Genomic DNA, 26,820 nt, shown 5'->3' with positions numbered 1-26,820 from the left:
TGAATAAGGATCAATTAATCAACTGGCTCTGGCTGGTATGTTTGGATTTCTAAATGACTCATGGGAGCGTGTTAAGTTGTCCGGTAGTGCCATCGTGTGGCCATATGTTGTATTGCATGAAACATCTATCTAGACGGACGGTAAATTACATAAGAGCAAATGAGTTTGATCAAAAATGTTTATTCCATGGTGAAAACATTCCTGTCACACACGCACACACACCCAGCTTTTCTTTTAACATACAGCAAAACTCCACAGTATAACTAACGCATGTGAGGAGACCGAAAAACGAAATCATAAAAGTGACATATAGGAGCAAAGTGATTGGCTTTTGCAGTTCGTTGAGAAATAAAGGGGAACACTTTGACTCTGTTCAGCCTTGTCCATCATTTGAATCTCAAGTGACACCGTGTTTATTTATTTTTTTTTATCCCCACGTCAGAAGACGATCTTCCTAAGGCAACGAGAACAGAGATCGGATGTCGCGTCTCTGTGCGTGTGACTGGTAACGGGCGAAGGGTCACGTGCTCCGGGTTGATTGTTTTGAGCTGCTTCTGAAAGGCATCAGCGGCTGTAGTAATAGTAGTAGTTAGGAGGTTTCCTCAGCACTCCTCCTTGATGTAGATTTGTTCGTCTGTGTCGGACTCCAGGTGTTCCAGGCGGTCCGTCTGTCCGTTCATGATCTCGTCGGGGGTTTTCATGAACCTGTTGGATGTGACGGAGGCAAAGTAATTAGTATGCTCGTTTATCATGAATGTCATCAATAGTTTGTTACAAGTGTGGTCCAGTGCTGATATACCTAAACAGAAGTCTTTGTCCAGGCTCCTTCCTGATAATGTTCAGTTTGTAGTAGTGTCTCAGTGCTCGCGACATCTTCTCGTACGTCATATTGGTTCTGTTCTGTGAGAGTGAACAGCCGTGTTAATATTATAATGATTAATTAAAAAGGGACATTCGCAGTCACTATTTAACACATATAAGTGACATTTTAGTTCTGAGAAGCATTGTAAGTCTACAAAAAGATTAAAAACAAAGCACCTGACAAATCACTGAAGTTATTACATAAACATTTTAGCTTAGAAGCTATCATGATTCGTTTACAGAATTAAAAACAAAACCCCTCAGCTGAGATATTGCGTTTTAGAGCTCCAGATAATATAGCATTAGTTTATGGTATTGGGATGGACTGATCCTGCATTAACTGGTCTTTGCCACTAGGGGGAAACATAAACAAACAAACAAAACAACTAGAGGTTGATGCCTTGACAAGCAGGTCTCCAACAGCTCTAATGTCTGAATCTATACATCCACTTGATTGTTTTAGAAACAAGGATGCTTAGAAAACCGGAAGCTTGTTTGTTCTACAACCAAACAGTAAAGTGAATCTATGGTACAAAATATTTAAAAATGTGCTTATCAGTGGTGAATTCTGTGGATTCTAAGCTGCTGTAGAGTCTCTTTCCTGTCCTGCATCTGGGATGTGTTGGCCAGATTAAGTCCAACAGCTGGAGACAGCTGTGAGCCTTTTACCTTGTGGTTGCCCCAGAGTCTGGCCAGGCCGTTGGGGTCCATGATGCGGAAGACTTTGCTCTCTGGATCCTCCCAGCGGATGTAGTTCTCGTACCTGCTGTCTGACAGGAGCTGGTAGACGTAGTCCCACAGCAACCTGCAGTCTGCGAAGGCGCAGCAGAGAAACCGCGTGTTACAGATTTTCTGTCGCCGTCACCCTTTGCAGCTCGACCCGCGGGCCCAGATCTTACCAGCTATCCGCCCGATGGGCATCTGCTGCTCCTCTGGCGGAGACACGGGCATGATGACGTGGTTCCTGTAGAGCGCCTCCTCCTGCTGCTGCTGGAGATGCTGCTGCTGCTGCTGCTGCGTCAGCGTTATCGGGTGATGGTGGCCCCTCCCCTCGCGCCCGTTCTCCAGCATGGCCTGCGACGCCGGCCCGCCGCGGCTGTGCCGGAAGTCCATGCCGGCGCCGGCCGCACTTCTGTTGGGGCTGAGGAGCAGCGGGTTCATGATGGCGCTGGGCATGAGCTGGATGACGCGGGGAGGGCCTGCCTCCTGGCCCGCGGGGCTGCCGGAGCAGGGCGCGTCCCGGGGCGTCGCGCAGCGCCCGTTGGGTGCGGCCGGCGACACCGACAGCGGGTACATCTCCTCGGGCAGGTGGTGGTTGCTGTCGGGGAGCTGGGAGAACGTCTGCAGGGGGTCCTCGGCGGCGGAGCGCGGGTGGCCCGTCTCCGGGGGCGAGCGGCGCGGCGTGGGGTGGTGGGGCGAGCGGGAGCGGTGCCGCAGCTCGATGGTGGGCGGATGCTGGGCCAGCGGCTCCGTACCACGCGGACCCCTTCGTACCGTTTCTGGTAACACAACATGGCACGCGTTAGAAAGCGCAGCCCAAGTGGAATTTGTTCTGCTGGTATCTCCTAATGTTCAACTCTAACGTACGATGGGTGTAGTGCACTGAATAAATATTTAACCCCTTGATGATATCAGGTAGAGTCCACACTAGCTGATATATGGTGAGTTTGGCGGGACTTTTCCTGCTTTTCTAGCGACGTGAGGGGACGCTGCAGGGTGTTTACCGCTTCCTGTGTTTGCCATACAGGCGTGTCAACAGTAAATACAGTACCCGTGTGGCCGTCAAGGTGAGACCAGCAGCGATCGAGCGCAGATCCACAAAAACAGACTGGGTGTCAAACATTTCCAGAAAGGCCTCAGAGCGAGCGTTTAACTCTTCTTCAAAAAACTCGTCTTCGGGCACATTTATCGCCTACAGCCGCTCCGTAACTTGTCCTAGCATGAACCACTGGGTGTCGCTAATGTCCAACACTTGTGCTGATTGAGCTTTGGTAAAGAAAAGTACCTTGATCATTGCTTTAATTCCTTTATACACAAGCAGTGGAAAAATACAAAGCGCTTCAAAAGAAACGAGGAAACTGCTGGCAGCGACAAATACCAGTGGAACAATAGCTTTGCCTGCGACCAGCCACTGGAACGGTTCATGGCATGGCGTGCGCTGCGGCTTGTTTAAATAAAGTAGTGTTTCCTCGTGGAACAGGTTTGACTGTCAACATTTCTGCTCAGGGCCAAGTGTTGCTGTGTCGTGTTTCCTGTAGATCAGAGCCAGACAGCAGTCTCAGGTATTTCACTCGACTCCCTGGGCACCGGCCAATGTGCCAAACAGGTAAGGCGGCCTCGCGCTTCGGAGGCGGACTCGCTGCCCGATCATCGAAATTGTGTCTGGTTACAGTATCAAAGGCCGAGAAAACATCAGCCGAGTGTGTGAAGGGGAGACAGAAACCAAACACATCCTTTATCGGACTGACCTTCGAGCTTCAGGTGAGGCACCGCGCTCTCGGCGAGCGAGTGGAAGGAGTTGCCGGGGAAGTACGCCGACGGGTAAAACACGTGGGGCTTCCTCTGCTTCAGGATGTGCTGCAGCAGCTCATACAAGACGTCCCCTGCAGAGGTGCAAAGGTCAAAGGTCACAGTGGGTCCTCAAAGTGGCAATAGGTGCATAAAATATATGTGTAAAAAACCCTTTAACCCCCCCCCCCCCCCCCCCCCCACACACACACACACACTTTTGCTTTCCAGGCAGCAGGGCGCTTGAGCAACTTTGGGAGAGTCGCCAACACAGGAGAAGGCGAAATGGCGAATCCAGACTTGTTTGTTGCTACTAGTGCAGTTCAACCAGTGAACCTGGAAAAGGGTGAGTTCTGAGAAAGAGTAGGTCTAACAAAAGACAAGGCGCTGAATGTAGAGGCTGGTGTGTGTGTGTGTGTGTGGGGGGGGGGGCACGATCAATGCTCAACACCCCTTTCACAACTACTGACACAGAAGCCTGCCGTCGCATCATGCAACTTCAAAATCCGATCATAACAAGGAAACGATCCTCGTAAAAAAAGGACGCGATGCTGAACACACGCACCTCTCTCAGTTCTCGCTTTCTGGTCCTGTGTCACCGTGTTGCATCGAAGGGAAAATTCCTGCTTCCTGATGCATGAAAGGCTGCTTTGATTTTCAGTTTTAAATACTAGCAAAAATACTAGCTGCTCATTCTGTAGTTTGCAAAGTAGCGTCAAATCAACATGAATCCCAATTTGTGGGAAATTAAAGTCTCGTCTTTCAGGGTGATGATGTTTTGTAGCTTTAAGATTGCGATTGCTGGAAATGAGGTTGGGACACACATTCCAGGAAAAAAAAACAAATCTTGTCCATAGAGCTCCTGCAAAAGGAAAGACGGCCCAAAGCAAAGCCTGCTGGGAAATGCACCCTTCTAACCTGCTGCAGTACAATGCGGACATCATAACTGTCCAACTAATAATTAAAAGGTAATTCATCACCAGGAGTTTGCTCTCTTGACAGCCGACGATTGTGTCGGAGGGTAAGAAAAATGTAAGGAATCGACCGATTCCAACTCGCGAAACCTGTAGTGGTGAATCACGTTCGCCGGGGCCCTTTTTTTCCCAGAACTCACTTTCTCAACAGGATGTGAAATTTGTTGAAAAGTTGTCGTAATGGAAATGTCCCGAAACAACAGCTGTCAGCTGGGTCTCTGCTCAACAGCACGGTGTATTATCTAGCGAGATCACTTTTATAGAGGTTCTCTGCGAATCTGCAGGGAGCTAAATTAGTCATCGGCTCCTTGCGGCGTGCTGACGTTCAAACTTCACCAAAAAGACCAGTCGCGCCAGCTCTGTTGATCTGGGTTACAGTTCATGCCATGCACAAAAAGTGGGTAACTCCCAGTTACAGTGTAGTTTTCTTCTGGGCTTATTTAAAGTCCTCTACACAGACACCTTTGTGAGTATTACATTTTCTTGGCCAGCGTTGTTGCCGCCGGATCGACGGTTGAGGTCGGTTTTGAACTTCCTGATCAACCGTTTCCTACTTCCTCCCTCGCTGTAACAGCTGCCTCCCTCCCTGCCTCCGCTGTTCTCCCCCGTCCCTGCTCTGCTCGGCCCCAGCTGACTTTATTGATCTCCGGCGGGTGTAGTTTTGGTATAAACACATTGATTTTAAAGCTGCACTGGCGAATGATTTGCAACAGATTGTAGAATTTTGGTTGGAACCACAAAGCCACAGCTAATCAATCGTTCACTGTAATCAATGGCAGTGCTTTTAGATAGTTAGAGTTAATTAGTTTCTTTTTGGTCTGTAGTCTCCTTGCCCTGATTTGACCCTGTAATGCATCCAAAGGTGCAAAGGTGGAGGAGATAAGCGGTGGACAGAGGTGGAAGGAAAGGGAAGTACCCGAGTGGGGGGATCTGTAGCGGAAGTCTTCCTTGGTGAGCAGCAACAGGGCTTTGCCGTTCATCTGGAAGGAGCCGCTGGTGATCGGCCGCAGGGCGAACTCTTTCTCGGCCCATCGCAGCCACTGGGCCACGTCCTCCCTGCTCCAAAAGACCGGCTGCAGACCTGAAGATGGGAGAACAGAACGAGGAGTTAAAACCAGGGGTTCGACTTTGAAATCAACAACAAAACAGGAGTGAAATACAATGAGGATGGATGAAGGGTAGGAGAAGTATGTGTGTGTGTGTGTGTGTGTGTGTGTGTGTGTGTGTGTGTGTGTGTGTGTGTGTGTGTGTGTGTGTGTGTGTGTGTGGGTGGGGGGGGGGTGTTGATGAAGAAAGAAAAAGGGAAAGGCAGGAAGGGGGGGTGAGGGAGGAACGGAGGAGGGGGAGAGAGGAAGGAAGGAGGCAGAGGCAGTAAAAAGGATATTGAGGAAGTGGAGATAAAAGCCAAAAGGAGGGAGTGATTACGGGAACAGCAGCAGAGATAAAGGAAAAAAAAGATGAAGGAGGAGGCAGAGGCGGAAAGAGAGAGTAGGTTGGAATAAAAGATTAGGAGCTGATACGTTATGGAGGGGGGAAAATCTACAGGATGAATCACAGGGATGAAGGAGAGCCAGGGGTACGTACACACGGAGAAACGGCGTTATTCTACCCGTCCTGAACTCCACGCGCACGCGTCACACACGCGGCGCTTTATTAGCGGGTGCGAATGAAAGCGACAGGGACACGCGCAGGGGGAAGGAGGGGGGAGGAAACAGGAACCACACTCTCTCTCCTCCTCCTTCGCACTGTGAAGCGCTCCTCTCGCTGCCGTGGGAACGGGAGCGTGGCCCACGTGGACCGAGCGTTCGAAAGCAGCGGCGCAGTTTCCAATTACCATTAACTTAAATGCAGGAGCGGTTATAGAGTTGCAGCACATAATGGAGCATGTGAGAGAGTGAGTAACGCAACAACAACTAGACATATTCTCACATAACAGGATGTGTATTTTAGGCATTAAACAAACATTTGAGGTTTATTTTTTCCGCCTAACACAAATCCCGATCCTCTCGGTATCACTTTGCCCCGTCGGCGTAACCCAATGATTTTGCAGTATGACTCAGACCCGGCCCCTCTCCTCGTCCACTTCCTTCTCGTTTTCGCGTGCACACAAAAAAAAGGCAGCCTTGCGACACCGCATAGTTCCGACCGGCATCATCTCGCGACGCCCACGCGGGCCGGGACCGCTCGGGTCGCGGCGCACCCGCTTATCGCCGGCCCTCAAACTGCTTCCTCCTGGGAAGTCGGGACAGCTGTTATCGCCGGCTGCCAATGTCACTGTCACACAAGTAATGGGAACCTTGTGCTCACTTTCAAACCTTAACCGCCCCCCCCGCCTGTCAAACAAAGGAAGTTTTTATAGAGCGCGATCAATATAAAATGAAACCCTGTCTAGATTGTCAGCTTCCCATTTCTTCCCTTTCCCTTCCCCAGTCGCCATATTCCGATAGCTGTGCCCGCACCACCGATACGACCATGAAGGGCTCATCCAGATCACAGTTTATTGTCTGTCGTGTCCAGACACCCTAAGAAAATGTCAAGGAATTCGATACGTGTAGGTGTACGATAGGTGTTTCACTGCCACAGGAACCAGTAGAAGGCGGAACTGGGACAACTGTGACGTTTGTTTTCGATCCCTCACCATAAAAAGAGTGTGTCTTCACACATAAATTTAACTGGACTACATAACAGGAATAGATCTGGGATGCAGCGGGAATACTCCCGCCGACATCATCAACCTTCTATCAATATTGCATCGAGCCGGCCATCTGCGCGGCGCGGACCAGCTGCGCATTCGTCTCCAGCGGCCGGCGTGCGCAGACGCGGGCAGCGCCGCGGCCCGTGTCACGAGGTCACGGCCGCGGTAGGCTCTCTCCGGGGCCGGGGAGAGGCGCCCCTCTGCCAAAAAAAACCCCTCCGAGATCCGGCCGGCCGGCCGGCCTCGGCCATCTGCACGGAGCCCGAAGGAGGAAGCCACGAGGGGAGCAGAGGGGAGGATGAGGAGGCGGCAGGAGAGGGGAGGGAGGGCCAACAAATGTGTCCCACAACGCACTTTGGCAGGAAGCAATCCAGCGTGGGCCCCGTTTCGGCACAGGAAACTTCCTGCAGTAAGGTTAGTGAGCGGTGCCAGGGGGGTTGACGGCACAATGAAGGGGAGAAATAGAGACTAATAGAGACTCTAAGCGAGAGCTGATCCCTGTTTACACCTGAACCAATCCTCTGAGGCAAGCCGACAAGCTCATAGCTAGCCATTAGCCCGCAGCTACAACCCGCTAACGTGTCTGCATTATTAGTTTCCTTTGAATTACAGCCAGCGTCAAACCTAGATTATTTGATTCCTTTTTCCATCTGTCAGACCAATAAAGGCAAGTCAGTCAAGAGTCAAGTCTCTGGGTCATTTCCGTTAAAGCCTAAGCCACATTCTGACTGCGAGTTTCAGAATCTCATATCCATGTGATCTAGACAGGAACTGATTCTAAACATAATAGGAAATGTTCTGCTGCACTGCCAGCCAGACACAAACATCCTTTGCTTATTTAAAAAAAAAAGGAAAAATGGATGATATATGAGTAATAAAAGAGAAAACCTTCAACCCTGACACTCGACTCCCTCCACGCAGCTGATGAATTTGTCCTCTCTGGTCGAGAATCTGTTACAGATTTGTTGCAGGTTGCAGGAAGAAAATCAATTTGAGTCCTCCTTGTCATCAGTCTCTGCCTTTGTTGAATGCGTCTCGGGTTCGCGGTGCTCATCAGAGCGTACACGTGTGTGTTCTCGAGAGCGTGGTTATATTGAATGAAACCCTCGAGCACGACGGCAGCAGGATCCCGAGCCCTTGACTAAACCGTGGGCTCCTAATCCTCTCTGATGACACATAATTTTCGCTATGTGGTTTCTCAGGCCTGCGCTCGCTCGCTAGCGCGCACGCACACACACATACAGGGCGCACAAGTTGCCAGGGCAACTCTTAAGCGCTTGGGATGAATGAAGGGAAGAGGAGGATGAGATCACTGGTATCTTGTTTCCTTGCTGCTGTACAGAAGCCCCCCCCCTCCCCTTCGGATGAGTTAACGAGGTCCGACCCGCTGCCGAGCTTCTGACGACGGCCACGCCACCGCCCTTGTTCCCCGTGCACGTTCTCTCGACTGACTGAAGGCCACAGCAGCAGCCACAAACGAGGATGAATTCAAAATAAAAGCCTCACCCCTTTTAACCAATCAGAAGAGAGCGATCGTTCCTTAATAATCTTATTAATGGGAGTTGACTGCCACTAGCTTGGATGCTACTACTAGTGTGCCTACAGCAGTAATATTATTGAATATGTAAATAATGATATAATAAGAAAACCATAGTAACTGGATGAAGCCTGGTTCGTAGATAATTAACAGCAGTTCCTGAGAAATGACATGAAACAATAGCAGCGATCTCATTTTCACATCTGTATTAATTAGCAAATCCAGAAACGTACGGACACTCAAGAGGGAATCAAATCGCTATTCTCTATTGCGCATTTCTGATTCATTATTCGGTTCGGTTTTATGTGTCATGACTGACCTTTTACTGTATTTGTTAAACCGGACCCAAACATTCCATATTTTGAGTCATAGCAGAATCTGAAATTCTTGGTTATTGTTCCCTCGCTGTAAATTCTTACCTTAAGGTCTAAATATACGCGAAGACGCAACGAATGCACATAAAAATGTCAGGGAAGCCCCCCCCCCCCTACCCCGACCTGGGCAAACTATAAATAAACAGAACGTTAAAAAAGAAAAGCGCGGCTGCGAGAGCGAGGCTGGGACTTTGCTCTCCACACTCACAGCTCCTTAGTCACTCGGCTCCTCAGTAAATGTTTACCTTTTCTCTCCAGGCAGAAGTAGGCGGATATTGGTCTCACTATCTCAATAGAGAAAAGGTTTTTCTTTGTCCAGACGGAGGAGGAGGAAGGCGGAAGGAGGAGGAGGAGGGCCGGCCGTGACCTTCTGACACCCTCAGGAACATGCGGGTAAGAGCGCAGCGCATTTCCTCAATTAATCCACGCCACTATTCATCTTCCTCCCTCTTTGTGCGACTCCGCACATCGATTCCCTGTCAGGCGGGTGCAGCGGGGGGGAAAATCCCCCCACGCACACACTTTTAGCCTTCAATTAAGGGAACTAATCCCTCCAATATTCACCCTCTGCTTCTTCCACCTTGCATGCAAGCGCCCGTCCCCATCCAGCGAAACCTGGAGTTCATCCAGTCCCAACAGAACGTGAAACAGATCATCAATCACGCTAAACTTTTACGGCCAGGAAGCGGCGCGACCTGTTTTTGATAGCTCGGCCGCCGAGCGCGGGAGCAAGCCGGCTCTTGTAGGTTAGTTCCTGTATCCAGCATGAATTGCCACTCTTCCTTTTGTTCCTCAGCCAACTTTCTCTCCTAAAAATACAGGAGCTTCAAAGACATTTGTTAACTAAATTACCCCCCCCCAAACACACACACACACACACACACACACACACACACACACACACACACACACACACACACACACACACACACACACTATATAAAGCATTTTTTCTTTTTGTGCAGAAACATGCTCCATATTTTAGGGAGTTCAACCTTTCGTCCCTTTGCTCTTGTTATGTGAGTCCGACCCCAAGGGTCCAGAAAACGTGGCTCCGGTACCGAGCCTTAAGAAAACTGAACCCTCTTCTTCTCCCTGTCCCAAACATATCGAGATATAAAAACAAAGCACTTCCTGTGTTACAGTAAAAAGAAACCAGACGTGTTTACAGCAGCCGGTGGAAGGGATTTCATTCGCTGGAAGTTTACGAGACGGAGATTATTTGTGCCTTCATGACTTTTTCCTGTAAAAGTCTAAAATCAGTGCAGCATTGTGCAAGCGTGCGTGTCCTATGTGATGTACATCTCACTCACACACACACTCACACACACACACAAACTGCCCAAGAGAAACGCCATGTGGAGTGTGTCGCGAGCAGGAAGAGAAGGGGGCTGCGTTCGGCTCGCTCGTTGGCATGTGAGAACAGTTTCCCTTTCAGAGGAGAGGAGAGAGCAAGTTAAAACACACACACACACACACACACACACACACACACGCACACACATGCACACACGACAACAAAAACAACATTTATTCAGGAAGCGCCGTCTGCCCACTCAGGAAATTCCTGAGGACAAGAGCTGCTTCCAGGGGCAGGAAATTTCCCGTCAGAAGACGCACACGCACACACACACGCACCTATACACAACATACAAGGAGCACACACCACACACACACACATTTTTAAGGCCGATCTCCTCACACTGTGATACACCACAAAGAAAGAGAGAGACACAGACCAAAGGAAGCTGGTGGGGGTTTTGCAGCCATGTACGGTAACACACACACGCTTACTAATACACACACACATGCATACACCTACATTACCTCTGGCAGGCCTTGCACAAAGACACAAGATTCACTCACACTCCACCACCCACTCCACAAGCATGCATAGCGTAAACCCAGCTGTGAGCGCACACGCACGCACGCACTCGCGCCGAGGAAACCGGCCCGTCTTGTTTCCATGGACATAGAATTTTTTTTTTTCTAAATCATTCAGGAGGACGTTTCTACTCTTGCAGCCACTGCACTAATGTGTATTTGTAAAATAACACTGGAACATCTTGTGTCTCAGACCTTTAAATAATTCACCGCTTTTCTCACCGACTCGCTCTCGGTTGCGTCATGTTTTGAGTACGTGGGCAACATGTCGAGCGGCGGCGCCCGGACCGCCGCTCGCGGGATTGTTGCGTTGGTGAAGACCCTGTCAGGCCTTTCAGAGCCCCCCACCCCCCCAGCAAACAAACAGCGCGTTTGACAGCGCTCCTCCGCAGTCTGATTACAGCTCGCACGCTAACAGCTCCAGGCTGATTCCTCCAACGGCCCGTTTAATGAGCATTTGTTTATGGCCACACTGCTTCGCTGTATCGAGATCACATTATTACCTGGCTTCGTGGAAACGTGCTTTCAAGGAAGCAAAGTCGATGCCTGTCAGTCACTCCCCCAGACTTTATCTAGACTCACAACTGATCCACCTGTGAGCAACGCTACAACTCACCAACGTGCCCTCTCTATTACACTTGATCTCAGCACAGACCTGAGGACCTTCCAGTGAAATGTCAGCTTGTAATGAAAGGGAGGTTTGTTTGAACGTCTCATTTAGGCAGCACGAGAAGGAAGCGTCCTAGCATCTTGCTCCGTTTCTCGTCAGTGACGTCTGGCTGAAAGGGTTAAAATCGAGCCTGGTAGCATTCTTCAGCGTGAGGAGGCTGCAGCTCTCCCCGATCTAATCCACTTCCTCCCCAGGAAATGGAGAAGGCGGATTTCTGCCCACACTGCAATTTCCTCCCTCATTCTTTTTCTTTCTGTCTTCCCTCCCCTCCTCCCTTCCCTCTCTCATCCTCCCTCCCCCCCCCAGGACAAACTGCCAGAGTATGGGGGTTAATGGATGGCTTGTTTTCCAACACGTGTGTTTACATAGGCGGGAGGAGAAAGGACGAGCGATGACAGTGGATCCCATCCAGGAGCCGCCATAAACTAAACACTAGAAGGAGGAGGGGGGCAGAAAAGGACACTTTCCTGATCTGCAGATGTGTGACGGAGTGCGTTTGGGGTCTAATTTAAAACAAAGCAGGACTTCCACATGCCTGCGGATGTGAAGTGGCCCATCGGTTTTACTCGACAGGAAACTCGAACGCGGACCTGTTGAGCTTTCTTCCTTTTTCTGCAACAATGCAAAAGAGGAAGTGGTGCTGGGGGTGTGTGTGTGTGGGGGGGGGTTTCCTGTGTGTCTCATCCAGGCCTCAGCCTGCGCAGATGCCAGGCCCAACCCGACGCATCACAGGAGGCCAAGCCAAAAAATACAGGACCAATAAAGCAAACTGGTTACATATTGACAGACGCGTGGGACGCGGCGGCTTGGGGTTACACTTTGATCGCCGGGCATATCTGTTGGCGCCGGTCCAGCCCCGCCTGCCCCGCGATTGGCTGCGAGTCGATGCCGCCGAACCGAAGCCCCCGAAGAGCTGAGAGTGTCGCCATGTTGCTTCACTCACCAATGACACGTTGCACCACGGTTTTCCTTTGACTGACTTCTGCCTTGACAGCAACACTCAGAGACGAAGAAGAAGATGGTGATGATGATGATGATGAAGTTTGAGTCAGGGGGTTTTATTTGCGCCTCACAGCTGCTGCTCCAGCTACTAAAAAGTTGTCGCACGCGCATCAAAGAGCGCGATGGAACGTTTGAGGTGTGATGAGAAGCGCTGACTCATGATATAACTATGTTGTCATGCGTCAGCAGAGTCAGAAAATCACTCACCAGTGGCAGCTAAATAAAATGATGTGTCTAGTTTAAGGCCTCTTGCTGACCACTGTGAAGAAAAGTGTTTTGTTGCCTGAAAATTCCACGTTTGCAGCTTCTTTCAAAGGTTTCTCTCTCTAAAGTCCTCTTGTTTCTACTCTCACGGCTCCTTTTGTCACTTTCTCCAGGCTCTGAGTTCCTGATTCCACCTACCGGGCTGTGATCTGCTTGAACCCATCTTACTGATGCGCTGAAGGAGGATCCCTAATTCAAAGCCTACAGACCTGAAGCTAGAAACAGGTGAGTCTTGGTTATAGTGTAGTCTACTCTCTGATAACTGATTTTGACGTTTGTATTGCTGCTGACGACCCCCCCCCCCCCCCCTGCTCACTTCCCCCGCCCCGCACTGACTCCTTTCTTCTTCTTTCGTTCTGACGCCGCGCGTTCTCCCACCACCTCCGCATCATCTGCACCCGACCGCTGCGTGACTCTTAGTTATTCCAGGGGCAGCGGGTCTGTCAGTTCTGCTCCGCCGGACGCGTGTCCAGTGAAGGCGTCTGACCCCGGTTCCGCTTGGACGCCTCCCGTCTGAGAGGCGCGACAAGGAAGTGTTCGCCGTCGCAACAGAATGTGATTAAAAGCGGGATTCCGCAACTTTATTATCTATTTACCTTGGCTGCTTTCACCTTCGCCACACACTGATTGTTTGGACTTCTATGTTCTGATGTCGTCACATCCACGAGCTCAAACTGTCACACTCCCGTCCACATGGCATGATGATCAACACGAGATCAGGTTAACTGATCGGACTCGCCAACAAGAATCAATGTGTCTCGATGAAGGTGTGTGTGTGTGTGTGTGTGTGTGTGTGTGTGTGTGTGTGTGTGTGTGTGTGTGTGTGTGTGTGTGTGACTCACGCAGGTGCGCGGGCTGCCTGGCAGGCTCGTCGTCCATTCGGCTGGCTGGCCTCGCGGCGGGAGCATGGATGGGGGAGGAAGTGGAGTTTGGCAGCGGGTTCGCGGAAGGACTGAAAGAGCTCCTCTCCTGCTATGAATAGACACAGAGACACAAAGCATGGCTCACAACGCTCGGCGACGCGGCCGCCCTGAACCCAAACAGCCCCGCGTCGCGCCTCGCTCACCCCGCCGTGCACCCGCGACGCCGACCGGCCCCGACGCGGCTGCACCTCTAATGAAGCGATGGCCGGCCCGACGCGTTAACTGATAAAACACGTCCTTAGAACTAAACAGCAATAATTCATTTTTCAAAATCGATATGTGATCAGTATAACTGGCTGAGTCGTACATTAATCACGTCTAAACCTTAAATCTGACTATTTGACAGAAAATATACCAAAACTATGTATGTAAAATTCAATTAACCCTTTGAACACTGTCATGACATTTCTCCACAATGTTCCCATGTTTTAATACAAAAAGAGTAGATCAACTAGAGTTTCATTTAACTGATAGTTGCAAACCTGGAATAAACATACAAATTAGGGAAGTGAATGCATTAAATGTAATGTCTACGGATGATAATTTAATGTGTAGAACTAATTTAATAAACTGATTGTTGCATACATTTTAGTTCTGGCTGCCAGCTGTGGGTCATTTTGTATATTTTAATACCTTACAAAGGGAAAATCAGGGCGACGATGCACCAAAGCCTGGTGATAAACATAGTTCAGCATTTTGACGCACAAGACCAAAGAGTCATGTGGAGACTTTACCTACGGAAATAATCTGTGTGATTTCCATAAGGGGTGCATGTTTTCTGCTGGGATTCTCTGAGATTTGAGGCTCTCTCGCCTCCGTCGCCGCACGGCTGCCTTTCTGAACCTAGGTTAAGGTACGAGGTTTTCCACTGTGCGGTCACATTCTATTGACTGGTTTCCTTTCCAGCAAATGGGCCCAGAGCGCGAAGCCACTTAGCTACCTGGGTTACTTGAGGAAATCAAGCGGCGTCTTCTGCTGTTTCTAAGCTTCAGAGACACGCGTGCGAGAAGCTCCTCGAGGGAACCGAGCAATGATCTCACTGTTCGATTCCTGCCTCTCACGGGTGAATTACTATGTCTCTCCCCCCCTGCGTGATGTCCACTTTTCTAAAAGGTCAGCTGTCCCGGGCAGCGGAGCGGGACGTGTCCTCTGCCAGCTGCCGCTGGGTCAAGGCTGCGGTTAGGACGCGGCTCGCACCGACAACAACTGCCGAGAACAGAAAGTGATTTGAGCTGCGGTAGGAAGGTGAGGGGGAGTCCGGCCTACCAGCTGTTGAGGCAGGAAAGTTCCCTGAGAGCAAGGAGCGCGTGCAGTGACATCAGACACGGTAATGGGAACACGCTATTCCTCCTCCTCCACTTATTTCAGGGTGACGTCTGCACAATTACATATCGACATTAAGGCTCCGGTCAATGATTACAAGGAGATGACAAATGTAGAAAGGTGAGAAAATGACGTCTCGCATGCAGTAACTTATAAGCAAGTTCACACGCTATCATGAAAGGAGTCATGTTGATATGACTCAAATCTGGGCTCGTTCATTAGCGATAAATGAATGTTTGAGCATTTAGACTTAGAAGTCTAAATATTCAGTACATCTGCCACTGATGATCACTTGGAAAATAACGATCCCTACATATATTGTTTTTGATGATACTGTTGATAATCTCAAAAACATATTATTATTACAGAGCACTTGAAAGTGTTGGGATGTGTACTTTACACATACGTTTTTCCTAATAATAGATTAAAAGAAAATATCGATTATATTAAAATCATATGGCCACATTCTTGCAAATAGATGCCTGTTTGTTGGACAAACCAAACAAAATGTTGTTGAAATATATTTTCATATTGTAAACAATCAATAAAGTGTAAAAACGCCGGCCGTGGCAATTGATCATGTAATGAATGGTTAGTTGCAGACATAATCAAAACAGCTAGTTTGCATCGTCGCCTTGATAAACTGCCCACGTTACGAGTTCTTTTACTTTATTCCGTGTTTCTGTTTTTTTTGTTTGTTTGTGTTGCTGCCCACGTTCGTCCAGCCGCCGCCTGCGACCACTTTCTGCGAGCGTGAAACGACAAACGCTCCGTCTGCCGCCGACAGTCACGACTTCTTCCCATCGCCGGAGCGGAGGCGAAGTTTTTTCCAAAAAAGAAAAAAGGAAAAGCGTGGAGCAACAGATGAGCAGCAAAACAAACGCACCTCGGCTCAAACGGCCACGGACACGCGACGCCGTAAATCCGTGCAGGGACGCCGCGAAGTGTCGGCGCGGTGCCGCCAGCGCGGCGCGGAGCGGCGCGGCGCGGCGCGGCGCGAGCCCGACGCTGTTACCTTGATCGCCGCGGAGGAGGATTCAGACATGATCTGCCGTCAACTTCTCCCCGTCGCGCCTTCCACTTTTCCGTCGTGCTCTCTCCTCTCTAGCCGCTCGCCTTCGCTACATAAAGGCGCTCGGCAGCAGCGCGGCCGCTCTGCGTCTCGTCGTGGCCCAAGTTGTTCTTTTTCATGTAGCCCCCGGTCTTTCCCCTCCCGCGTTTACGTGCTCTGCGGCTCCATGGCGCGACTGTCGGCGTGAAAAACTTCTTTTGTCTGTGTGCGTGTGTTTTCTCTTCACATGTCGGCAGCGCGCTGGTTAATAATCCCTTCCTGGAAGAGCGAGGCTGAGCGACGGAGAGAGAGTGACGGACACCTCTCTCTCTCTCTCTCTCTCTCTCTCTCTCTCTCTCTCTCTCTCTCTCTCTCCCATTGATTTGGATGTGTGTAAAACGGCGAAATGACGTGAATTCCCAGCATTGAGCCTTGCCCCCTTTTAAAGGGAAACCCGAAGCAGGAAATCATAACATGTTCGCGGTGCGGACGCGCGCGACTTCGACTTCGGGCTGAGAACAACGCCGACTGTGTTTCTGTTTGTTGTTTAATCAAAGCTTAAACGCGATTACACAACGGACTAACTTTTAATCAGGCAGCGAGCGCCTCAGCAAAGGGAATATAACGCTATTGACTGAGCATAAGCTCGGGTTATTGCTAATTTATGTATGTAAATACATAACCAATGTGCATAAGCAATATTTGCAAAACAAATGCCACGAAGTTTACAATTTAAAGGCATACTGTATATCAAGTATATATCATAGTGTGGAATTGTTGCTACAGTATAATTAATGCAATGCCTAAATATCTGATTTATTGCTATTTAATATACAGGCAACAATATTAAAGATGCACTAATCAAAAATTTAATATTGATATTTGATTTAATAAAGTTATACTGCTGAGTGATGTAAAAACGTCACCATAAACACTAATTATCTCCACTTTACTTATCTACTATATCAGCATGAAACCTTCCAGTGACTCCTCGTGTCCTGAGCGACTGCACGACAGACAACAGAGGTAACTGGACTCAAACGGAACGCCTCCCCATAATGTGACAAGAATCATAAATTGCTGGACCGTGAGAACGGCCGACGAACGTGAGCTCAAGTGTTGCAAGCCATGCCAGTCAGAACTGACAGTAAATCTAAAAGGGAAAGAATGCATTTCTTCCAAAGCGATGAAACCTAAAGTGGCAGCAGATGGTGGAAGGAGTGAAAAGCAAAAAAAACAAAAAAAACAAAACACGTATATTCTCTTCAGGGAGAGGGAGGGGAACAGGAAGCAATGAGGCTGCTGATGGGAAATGTGAAGCAAGTTAACGAGCAACTGCAGATCAGTGGAGCTGAGGGGATGATAAACGATCACCCTGATGCTGCATATTTGATGTTTCTTTATAAAACTGAATGCCAGTGGATGTAAGTTTGCTGTTTTTTATAATCACAATCTGCTGCTGCAACAGCTAAGATAAAAAAAATATTGCAAGCTATAGTGTGTTACTGACATACAGTATTTAGATCACATTATAGATTTGATAGCTGTTGAAATTAAACTATAACTGTAGGAAAGGACAGAAATACATTTTAATATTTTCATTGAGATACTAGGAAGTGTAGGCATGACCCACCCACTGAAGTGGGCAGTGGGTTGAAATGGGGCAGATTACAATAATGGGATTATGGTAAGCATATTAAAAGTGGCAGATCCTACACACCCATTGTAAAAACACATTAATAACAGTGCAAACACTTTGAGAGAAGAGGGGGTTGTATTTGTGTAGGTCAGAATACAAAATGCAAACAATTTTGCATTGAAGTATTTATTCATGTTTTAGTGGTTTTATTTATAATGTAAAATGCCCCCTGTGAGTGTGTTATCTTATATTTGCCTCCTCAGTGTCAAATTTGAGCTGATCAATAAATAAAACACAATTGTAAGACAGGAGGAAGATCTCGGCCTCACGGGAATAAGGGGATATGTAATATCAAAACATTGTGGCGCCCCCAAGAGGACAGCGGCGGTATTACAGCATCGACCCCGGTTAGGAATAGTTAAGTTTCGGTTTCCAATCGTCAGAAACGATACCGAACTTTGCCTTTTCCTTTTTGACACAGCATCCGGTCTTCGGCTGCAGGTCACCTGAGCGGTTGACGGAGAATAATGGAGTCAGAGATATTTAGGTTTATTTGCGCCAACCAAGGAGCCGTAAACGTCGTCGATCTTGTGTTTAACCTCGACGTCGCTAACGTGTCGGAGACGCTCAATAACCGGCAGAGGTTTGTTCATTCCTGTATTAAGGGACAGCCGAGGGTGTTGGCTCGGACCGGACTGACGCTGTGCAGACGCAAAGACTGCCCGGGGACGTGCGGGTCGCTCCACTTGTGCAAAAACTTCCTCTTCAGCGGAACCTGCCACTACAACCGCTCCAGGTAAACGCCTCCATTTAATGCTGGCCTCAAACTGACCGTGCTGCCTCCTTCACGGACGCCTAAACTGATGCTAATCAATCTTTACTCTTCAAAGTTGTGTTATCGTACCTTTTATTGTTATGATCAACAAAAAATAATGCTGTCAGTTATTTTACATAAAATACACGGGTGTAATTGATGTAAATGATTACATACAGGATTGGACATTTATATTGTACATACATTTATATTAAAAGAATAAATTTAAATTTGCGGTTCTGTCACGCCACAAAACGCACACGCTTAACCATAAATACAAGAGACAGAGTAACCTAAGTTACTATTTGTGAAAATTTAGCCTGTATAGAGGCCTTGGTCACGTGACGTCGCACAGCTGACAGCTAGTTAGTTTACTCAGCAACGGTAGCTAAACCAAAATTCGTTATGTATTGTGTATTCATTCACTGCTTAATTAATTAACTTATTTAGCTGGTTTGGACCGACAGCTTTCAGTCTGGATAATGTTGGCGCTGTTTTGAGTCAACATTGCTTTGTTAATAAAAACATGAAGCCAACTTCCCAGTGTCCCAGGATTTTAATTTTCATGTATACAATTATGATAATATTGCAGTTATAATTTGCAAACAAGCGTGCAAATGGTTTACAGTAGTAGTTTTATTATGGCTTTATATTCTGTCTACCTATTTCTAATAATGTACATAGTATCTTCTGTTTTAATTTAGCATATTATAGCTCTCATACCTTGTTGCTATGGTGACCTTTAGCCTTCACGTGTGTTTGCACTGACCTGACATGAACGCGCTACGTCTACGTAGCCGTCCCGTAACGCCGTGTGCTGTCTGGTGGCAGGAGAACGTGCGTCTTCTCGCATGATTTGAACACAGACGTCAATCAGGTGGTACTTCAGGAGCATGAGCTGGAGACTCTGAGCCGGGCGGAGCTGTGCACCCTGCTGCTGCAGAGCGACAACACCCTCCTGCCTCCTGTAAGTGTCACATATACACATACAGTGTGAAAGGTACCCAGAAGTGTGGCATCTGATACAGATGTATGCTTATTTTTGCTTTTTCTCCCTGTTTAAGATATGTTTTGACTACAACAATGGCCTTGGGGAGTTTGGCCGGTGTCAAGAGGGGAATGCTTGCAAGAGGATGCATATCTGCGAAGAGTTCCTGAAAGGAGACTGCAGCTGCTTCAGGAGTCACGACTTTAATGATCCACAACCGTTAAAATGCCTGAAAGAAAAAGGTGTGCCCGAGGATCTGTATCACTCCTTGAAGGTCATTTATACAAATAAAGTGGCTTTAAGGCGCAATGACAGGAGCAACCGGGGCAACAGGGGCAGAGGACAACCACATTCACTCAGCACTGGTGCTGCTGCTGCCAACAACTGTGAGGCAACTGGTGACAGCGGTTGGAATTCTCAGCCAATGCAGGTGAACAGAGGTAGAGGGAGAGGTGGTCACAGAGGCAATCGAGGGAAAAGAGGCAACTGGGGGAATCGAGGAAACCAGCGCAACCTAACTCCAGGCCAACGAGCTATTTCCTCTAGCGACATCCTCGCCGACATTGACTCCCTAAATCTGTACACTGTTGACGGACGGGACGAAGGAAGCGTTAAACTGAGCTCCTCCACCAGCGATGTCTCTATGGACACGGACGCGAGCAGCGAGGACGGGCGGAGCAGGAGTCAAAAGTCTGCGTCTGCCAGGGGGAGAGGTGGAGGTCGAAAGGCTGCTGTCGGCGAGAAAGAGGCCAACGGCAGCAACGACCAGGACAGAAGACAAAGGCCGAGGCCAGTCAGAGGTAAACTACGCCAGCAGCAGGAGCATTAACGGGAAGATCACTTAAATTGGTTGTCTGAAATGTTCTTCATGGTTGTTTTCTTCAGATAAAACAGAGATATGCATGTACTTCATCAAAGGACACTGTAAACATGAGGGTAAGTAACCCGCAATGGATTATAAGTAATGACTCTTTTGATCAGATGACATTAATATCATTTTGTGTCACCCAGAAAAGTGTTTTAAAGCCCATGACAAGATGCCGTACAGATGGGAGGTCAGGGAGGATGATCAGTGGAAGGCCTTGCCCAATAACGAGGCTACCGAGAAGGACTACTGCGACCCCAAAAACGCCTACAGGTACTCTCTGCAGGTATTCAGTGTGTCTGGAGCTGCTTGTTGGACTGCGTGGTGGGTTAGTCTGAACCAGCATTTCCTCGTTTTGCTGGCTCCAGTAGCAGCAGCCCAGCCGTGTACTTCGACACGATGACCCGCGGGACGAGCCAGGTGCGACGGCTCTCCACCACAAACTCCTTGGTTGAGCCGACCTTCATCCACACCACCGTGTGGCTGTGGTACTGGGAGGACGAGCTTGGCAGTTGGAACCTGTACGCCTCAGCTGTGAGTAGCTACATTCAGTTATATTGAAGGCCACGTCGTCTCAGCAGCTTACTTTTTAATCACACTGCTGCTTCTTGTTGTAGTTACACACTGGTAACATTCTAAAATTGGGATTTTCCATCATCTCTCATTTGTAGTACTTCAAGGTTGGTCAAGTTTGTCAAGTGAAATGTGTAACATTAGTGATAGCAATATAAGACATGTGATGCATTATGCAACTAATACTGAAATACATGGGCGTTGGTTTGTGTGGACTCTGGCATTTGTCATGACAGTGGAGGTTGTTATGCCTTTAAAGGAGCCGCTAATATCAGCCATAAACCATAAAGGCAACGATGAGCCTTATGTTTTAGTCAAAATCATTAAATTTACCCAAAACTGACACATCACATTCCTTTCTCCTTACTTAACTGTCCATAGGATGTCATTCCAGGCTTTCTTTTTGTTTCTAACCAATGTTTTAGGGTTAAATAAAAGGTAACCAATGTTTTGGTCTTGATTTGCAGGGAGCTGGACACAGATCCGCAGACATCGACAGCGCCTACCTGGAGCAGAAGTATCTAGACAATCGCAAAGACGTGGTGGAGTTCACCGCCGGCTCGCAGTCATATACACTCAGCTTCCAGGGTAAAGGAGGTTGATGCAAGCAATCTGTGTGTGCACGGTTTCACTGGTGGCACTTGGTCACGTCTTCCTTTTCCTGCTTTAGACATGATACAAACAAACAAGCAGTACGGCACTAAAAGGCTTGTGAAAAGACGGCCAAAGTTCGTCTCAGCCACAGATGTCCAAGAACAGAAAAGAGTGAGGTACTGTATGACATTCTAAATACGCTACGCTAGTTCTTTTGAAGCCTTTCTAACATGTGACCTTACATGTATTTTACAGTTTTTATTAGTCGCTTTGACCTGTTTTCCATAACTACAGTAGATTCCATATATTGTTATCATCACTACAGTATTCCAACAGTGCATCAGACACATGTGTAAGCAAATGTGTAAACCCGTTCTCACTGGATTGACACATTTTTTTCTCCCTTTTGCAAAACAGTCCAAATTCCATGGTTTTAGCTTTGGTGACCAAAGAGAAACCATCTGTTCCTAACTATTAGCAACTAGTATGACTAGTATGAACTCACCATAGCACCTGTTTGACACTCTTTACCAGCATGGATGAAGGAGGTCTAAAGCAGAGACTGAGTATCAACAGTGGCTGTGTCTCATCCTCCAATAGATTTGACTGTAGTTTAATTTACATGTATTTTCTGTAATATTGACAATATTTCAGTTTTCTGCCACAGTTTGAAAAATGACTTTCATTAACTAAATAAATCATAGAATTTCTTCATCTGGATCCAATTATTTGCATTATAGGTAAATTTGAAATAAACTACAAAGACAACAAAGAGCAATAGGCTACAATGAGAATCAATGAAGCATTGATTCACACTGAGATCAGTGGTTTGTATTTTGCTGTCAACTGTGTGTGACTGATTGGATGTTCCTATACTTGATTGTATTTTTTGAAGGCAAAATGAGTTTTGCTGCATATTTCAAATGTTTTGTTAGAGCCTTTTACAAACAAGGTGTGTCATTTTGGCATCGGAGCAGCTGTTTAGACCTGTGTGTGAACTGTTAAGAGAATGTGTTGTTTCATTGAACGGCTGCGTTAAAGTGACCGATTTAAAAACTGTAAAAACGAACAACACTAACACTAGTTTGCTTTTTCACTTACAGAAGGCCTCTGGTACCAACTCTTGCCCCTATTCCCGACCATTGGGACAAGACACAGATCCCTGCAACAGGATTCAAGGTACAGGAGCAATTCAGTGTAACATTTCAATCTATAGCTTGACTTAAGTTTATATCACACAAATAAACAGCAAAACAATTTTCTCACCCGCTCCCCAAACAGATGGCCTCAACCTTAACCAAATATCAACGTAATCCAAACCAATTCTAAATCTTTCACAGACACCAAACCAAATTACTTAGTAAAACACAAAAGTGTTTCTAGTCGTGTTTTAATGTATTGGATTATTGTAATCTAACTATCCAACCTTCAGTGAAAACAAACAAAAGTATTTCCCATGTACCGTGATTTGGAAAGTTCAGAAGGGCTGACCCTAATCATCAAATTAATCCATATACTGCATCTAATCAAGTCTGAAGCCTTTAATCTGTTCTATTGATCCAGTTTCAGTCCCTTCCACAAGCTGCAAGCAAAAACAAGCAACAAATTACTTTTTCTAAATAGACATTATATATATTTTTTTTCTTCAGCGTATCTCCCTTCAGCGCACATCAGATGAATTTAAGGAGATTGAGGCTCTTTTCTTCAAAACCATGATTGACTTTGATGTGGTCAAAATCGAGAGGATTCAGAACAAGAGTCTTTGGGAAATCTTTCAGTGGTAAGTGTGTGTGTGTGTGTGTGTGTGTGTGTGTGTGTGTGTGTGTGTGTGTGTGTGTGTGTGTGTGTGTGTGTGTGTGTGTGTGTGTGTGTGTGTGTGTGTGTGTGGAGTGGGGGGGTGATGTGATTTTAGGGCTGCTGTTAGAATTGAGTTTTGGTTCAGATTAGAGCAAAAGTTAGACGTCTGCCTTTAGTTGTGATGGTCAGGGTTAGGAGATAGGGAAGGGGGGGGGGTTGAAAGAAGTAGGCAAACACTAAAAATAGAGCCTTTAACCCAGTACCAGTTAACGTTTCCCTGATCCTAGCGGTAGCTAACATGCACCATCTTCATTTTTCTCATAATTCCTAAATACAGGCAGAAGAATCAGATGAAGATCAACAACAACGGCCGCGTTGTGACAGAGAAAAAGCTTTTTCATGGCACTAACTCGAAAAACGTGGACGCCATCTGCTCCACCAATTTTGACTGGAGAATCTGTGGCACGCATGGAACCGCTTTTGGCAAAGGTGAGAGCTTGTTCTTGTTTTAATAGCAAATATATCCAGTAGAATTAAATAATATATAATATTTGGTTAACCACCCCAAATGTGTGTGTCCAAACCCAGGGAGTTACTTTGCCCGGGACGCTAAATACTCGCACAGCTACACTGATGACTCTGACGTCAAATCCATGTTTGTCTCTCGGGTGCTGGTGGGAGATTTCACAAAAGGGTCCTCCGAGCTCTGCCGAGCTCCTTCCAAGGATGGCGGGGACGTGAACTTCTTTCACAGCTGCGTGGACAACGTTCAGAATCCTTCCATCTACGTCGTGTTCGAGAAACCCCAGATCTACCCCGAGTACCTGCTGCAGTACAAGAATGCGCACCCGCTCGTCAGTTTATATGGTGGCGCGTCAGTAGCGGCAAGACCGGCCCCCAAGCCCAGAGTCCATGTATCTGTCCCTCAGCCCAGCACAGTGTCCCATAAACCCAGCTCGCTTTCTTATCAGCCCAGCGCCAGTGCATCGGTCACATCCTCCTACCAGCCCCGTTCAAGCGCATCCAGCACGTCCTCCTACCAGCCGAGAGCCAGTGCGTCCAGCGCGTCCTCGTACAACACGGTCCCGTACTCGTACCCGTCGGGCACAAGCTCGTATAGGTCCAGCACCGCCTCAAGCACCGCCTCGAACAACCTGGGCACCTTTGACACATGGTCTTTCCCACTTAGCACAGACTCGTACCAGGCTCCTACCAGGTCTTCGCCATCTCCACCAACCCCAAAGCCAAAGAAATCATCTGATTCCTGCGTCATTGCTTAGGCCTCAAATTGATTGAAATAATTAGAATACTTTGAGGAATTTGGTGATTTATGCAATAATTAAGCGTGAAAGGGGGTTAGGTACACTACTTGTTTGAAACACTAGTATTATTAAGCACTCAGATATAAAAGATGATTTGGCAATTGTCAATCAAAGGTTAGGGGTCGATGGTGGTGATGGATACTGTATGTGTCATTTTTGTTTTCTGTATTTGTTAATCTGACATCTCGTCACATCCATCTGCTGCTGTTGCTGTGAAGTCACTAACGCTGATTGTTAAGTCTCTACTTGTGTTCATGTACTTAGTTTACTAAAAAATTAATCATCAGCGGGGAGACGTACTGAAATGTAGTTTCTGTAAAAGGCAAAAAAAGTTGAGTGAGTTGAGGTTTACATAATCAACATGAAAAAAATATTTATTGACCCACATCAGCGTAGTTTTTTTTTCTTCTTTGAATTGGATCAGAATCGGTGTCACTGTTTAATTGTCCAGTTTTGCTCAGGTACACATAAATCATGGAGCTCCTTCCTGCCGTATTCCACCTGGATTACTGAGAGTCTCCTCCGACACTTTGTGCCGTATGTGCCCTCCAGACCCCCCTTTCCACAGTCTCCGTCTCATTCAGTAAATGAAAGGAAAGCGCCACCAGCGGTCGGGCAGGGCCTCTTAGTGAAACGAGGCGGGGAAAGAAAAACGATCCCATGACATTAGCTCTGCCAATTGATTCGAAACCTCTGGGTCTTATTTCTCTGTCGCTTGACTAAACGACTGCTTTTGATCTGAGCGTTTCCTGATTTGCCCTAATACAATATAAACAAGGCAGACGGAAATTATTCTGAGAGCACTTGACTTTTCTGGTTCGACCACATCACAAACTTTGATTCCAATTTCAGGACAAATAAAGGATTTCTATTCTAATTGTTGTTGGTTTCTTTTAAATGTGGGCAACGTGAGTCTCATCACTGGTGCTGGTTTCTACGGCACATAGAACTAAAACCTCATCTTCTGGCTGTACTGTAAATTGCGAGGAGGTAATTCCCAGGGTGAAAATAGATCTGTCTGTCATCCATTTCTATCACTGCCCATTAAGATGGAGCTGCGCTGTGGGAGCTGCAGCTGCGCCCCGCAGGGTGCAACAGGCCGCCTGGCGCCTGTAAATACGCGCTGACATTAACCAGCCCGAGCAGCCGCTTCCTGCGCGACGCCTGCACGTGACCCGGCTGCTGTTTTCCCGGTACCCTCCAGGCCTCCGCGTATCAGGGGAGAAAATCTAGTTCTCCTTCAATACGCAGGGCTATGAATTAAAAATGACTCCTCGATGTTGGTGCGCGTCCCAGCGGGCGTTTGAGGTGTTTTATGTTTCTGGTGAGTCACCGAGGCTCGGTTCCAACCGATGACGAGCGTTTCGAGCGGAGGGGGGGGGTCTTCATTTGGCTGATGGAGGTTGCATTGTGGTAAATTAAATAACAGCCGCCGTCAGCAGATCCATCGCACGCGTGGCCTCGCCAGATCGACGAGGCACCTGTTGCTCAGCTAATTACCAAAGATATATGGAAGCGGCTGCATGTGCACGTGGCCACAGGTATATGAATCCTCCATTGTGCACTGATTGAAGGCGCCAGGTAAAGCTGTAGTTGCTCCTGTGTGTTTCCAGCAGCTTTACCCTCCTGTCGCCCCACTGGTTTGCTTCTATCGTGCTCCCTGGAACAAACTGCTGAATGACCTTAGTTCTGTCAACACCGCTCAGCAGCGTCTGGGAATAACTGGGCTGGAGTCTGGGGATCTGCAGCAGCTTTAAAAGGTTACGTCACTGTTTTCTGTTCCTCCTTTTAGCCTCGTCTTTATGGATCAGTAATGAGCACTAGGCTGAATCTCTACTAACTGGCGGCCGGACCCTAATGGCCTGTAATTAATTCTAATCTACTGTAAGGAGGCGTTTTGACCCCACCAGCAGCAAATATAAGCACTCACTTCATGTAGAGGCTGGATGACCTTCTGGCCAGAGATCAGATCGCGTTATGGCGGAGGCTACGAGATAACGACAATCCTCGGAGGCTGTGTTCTCGTGCAGGTTTCCGCTTTGCGCAGCTGCTGTGTGCAGATGCGTCTCGCTGCGTTCGGATGATTCACTCTTGCACAGCGCATCGGGCCGCAGCCTGCGTCCTTGTTGTCGTCCGGCTCCTGTTTTTTGGATACAGACTTC

The 26,820-nt window shown here is 47.8% G+C and overlaps 2 protein-coding genes across 4 annotated transcripts; one reads left to right on the top strand and one right to left on the bottom strand.

Moving 5' to 3' along the window:
- Positions 1 to 160: 160 nt before the first annotated feature.
- Positions 161 to 16,390, bottom strand: etv6 (ETS variant transcription factor 6). 3 transcript variants are annotated; one of them, XM_029161086.3, is made up of 8 exons: positions 16,031 to 16,390; positions 13,612 to 13,741; positions 5,260 to 5,424; positions 3,330 to 3,464; positions 1,761 to 2,360; positions 1,531 to 1,673; positions 800 to 900; positions 161 to 705 (listed from the first exon to the last, which is right to left on the bottom strand). In XM_029161086.3, the coding sequence occupies exons 1-8, from the start codon at positions 16,058 to 16,060 to the stop codon at positions 603 to 605; spliced, it is 1,407 nt and encodes a 468-aa protein (XP_029016919.1). In that variant the 5' UTR covers positions 16,061 to 16,390; the 3' UTR covers positions 161 to 602. The 3 variants fall into 3 exon arrangements, with proteins under 3 accessions (XP_029016919.1, XP_029016920.1, XP_055367437.1); XM_029161087.3 differs by having other exon boundaries at positions 13,612 to 13,738; XM_055511462.1 differs by lacking the exons at positions 13,612 to 13,741; positions 16,031 to 16,390 and adding an exon at positions 13,366 to 13,482.
- A 1,737-nt stretch (positions 16,391 to 18,127) lies between these two features.
- si:ch73-252i11.1 (uncharacterized protein LOC553517 homolog) lies at positions 18,128 to 25,535 on the top strand. Its single transcript, XM_029161085.3, has 12 exons — positions 18,128 to 18,501; positions 19,351 to 19,486; positions 19,584 to 20,307; positions 20,393 to 20,443; positions 20,519 to 20,645; positions 20,741 to 20,906; positions 21,413 to 21,533; positions 21,616 to 21,715; positions 22,643 to 22,718; positions 23,189 to 23,319; positions 23,674 to 23,825; positions 23,925 to 25,535. Exons 1-12 carry the CDS (start codon positions 18,233 to 18,235, stop codon positions 24,614 to 24,616), a joined length of 2,745 nt encoding a protein of 914 aa, XP_029016918.1. The 5' UTR covers positions 18,128 to 18,232; the 3' UTR covers positions 24,617 to 25,535.
- The last annotated feature ends 1,285 nt before the right edge of the window (positions 25,536 to 26,820 follow it).

This window comes from Betta splendens, chromosome 9 (assembly GCF_900634795.4).
Source record: "Betta splendens chromosome 9, fBetSpl5.4, whole genome shotgun sequence".
NCBI lineage: Eukaryota > Metazoa > Chordata > Actinopteri > Anabantiformes > Osphronemidae > Betta > Betta splendens.
Note: the sequence above shows the minus strand (reverse complement) of the source record. Positions and strands in the feature narration are given on the sequence as shown.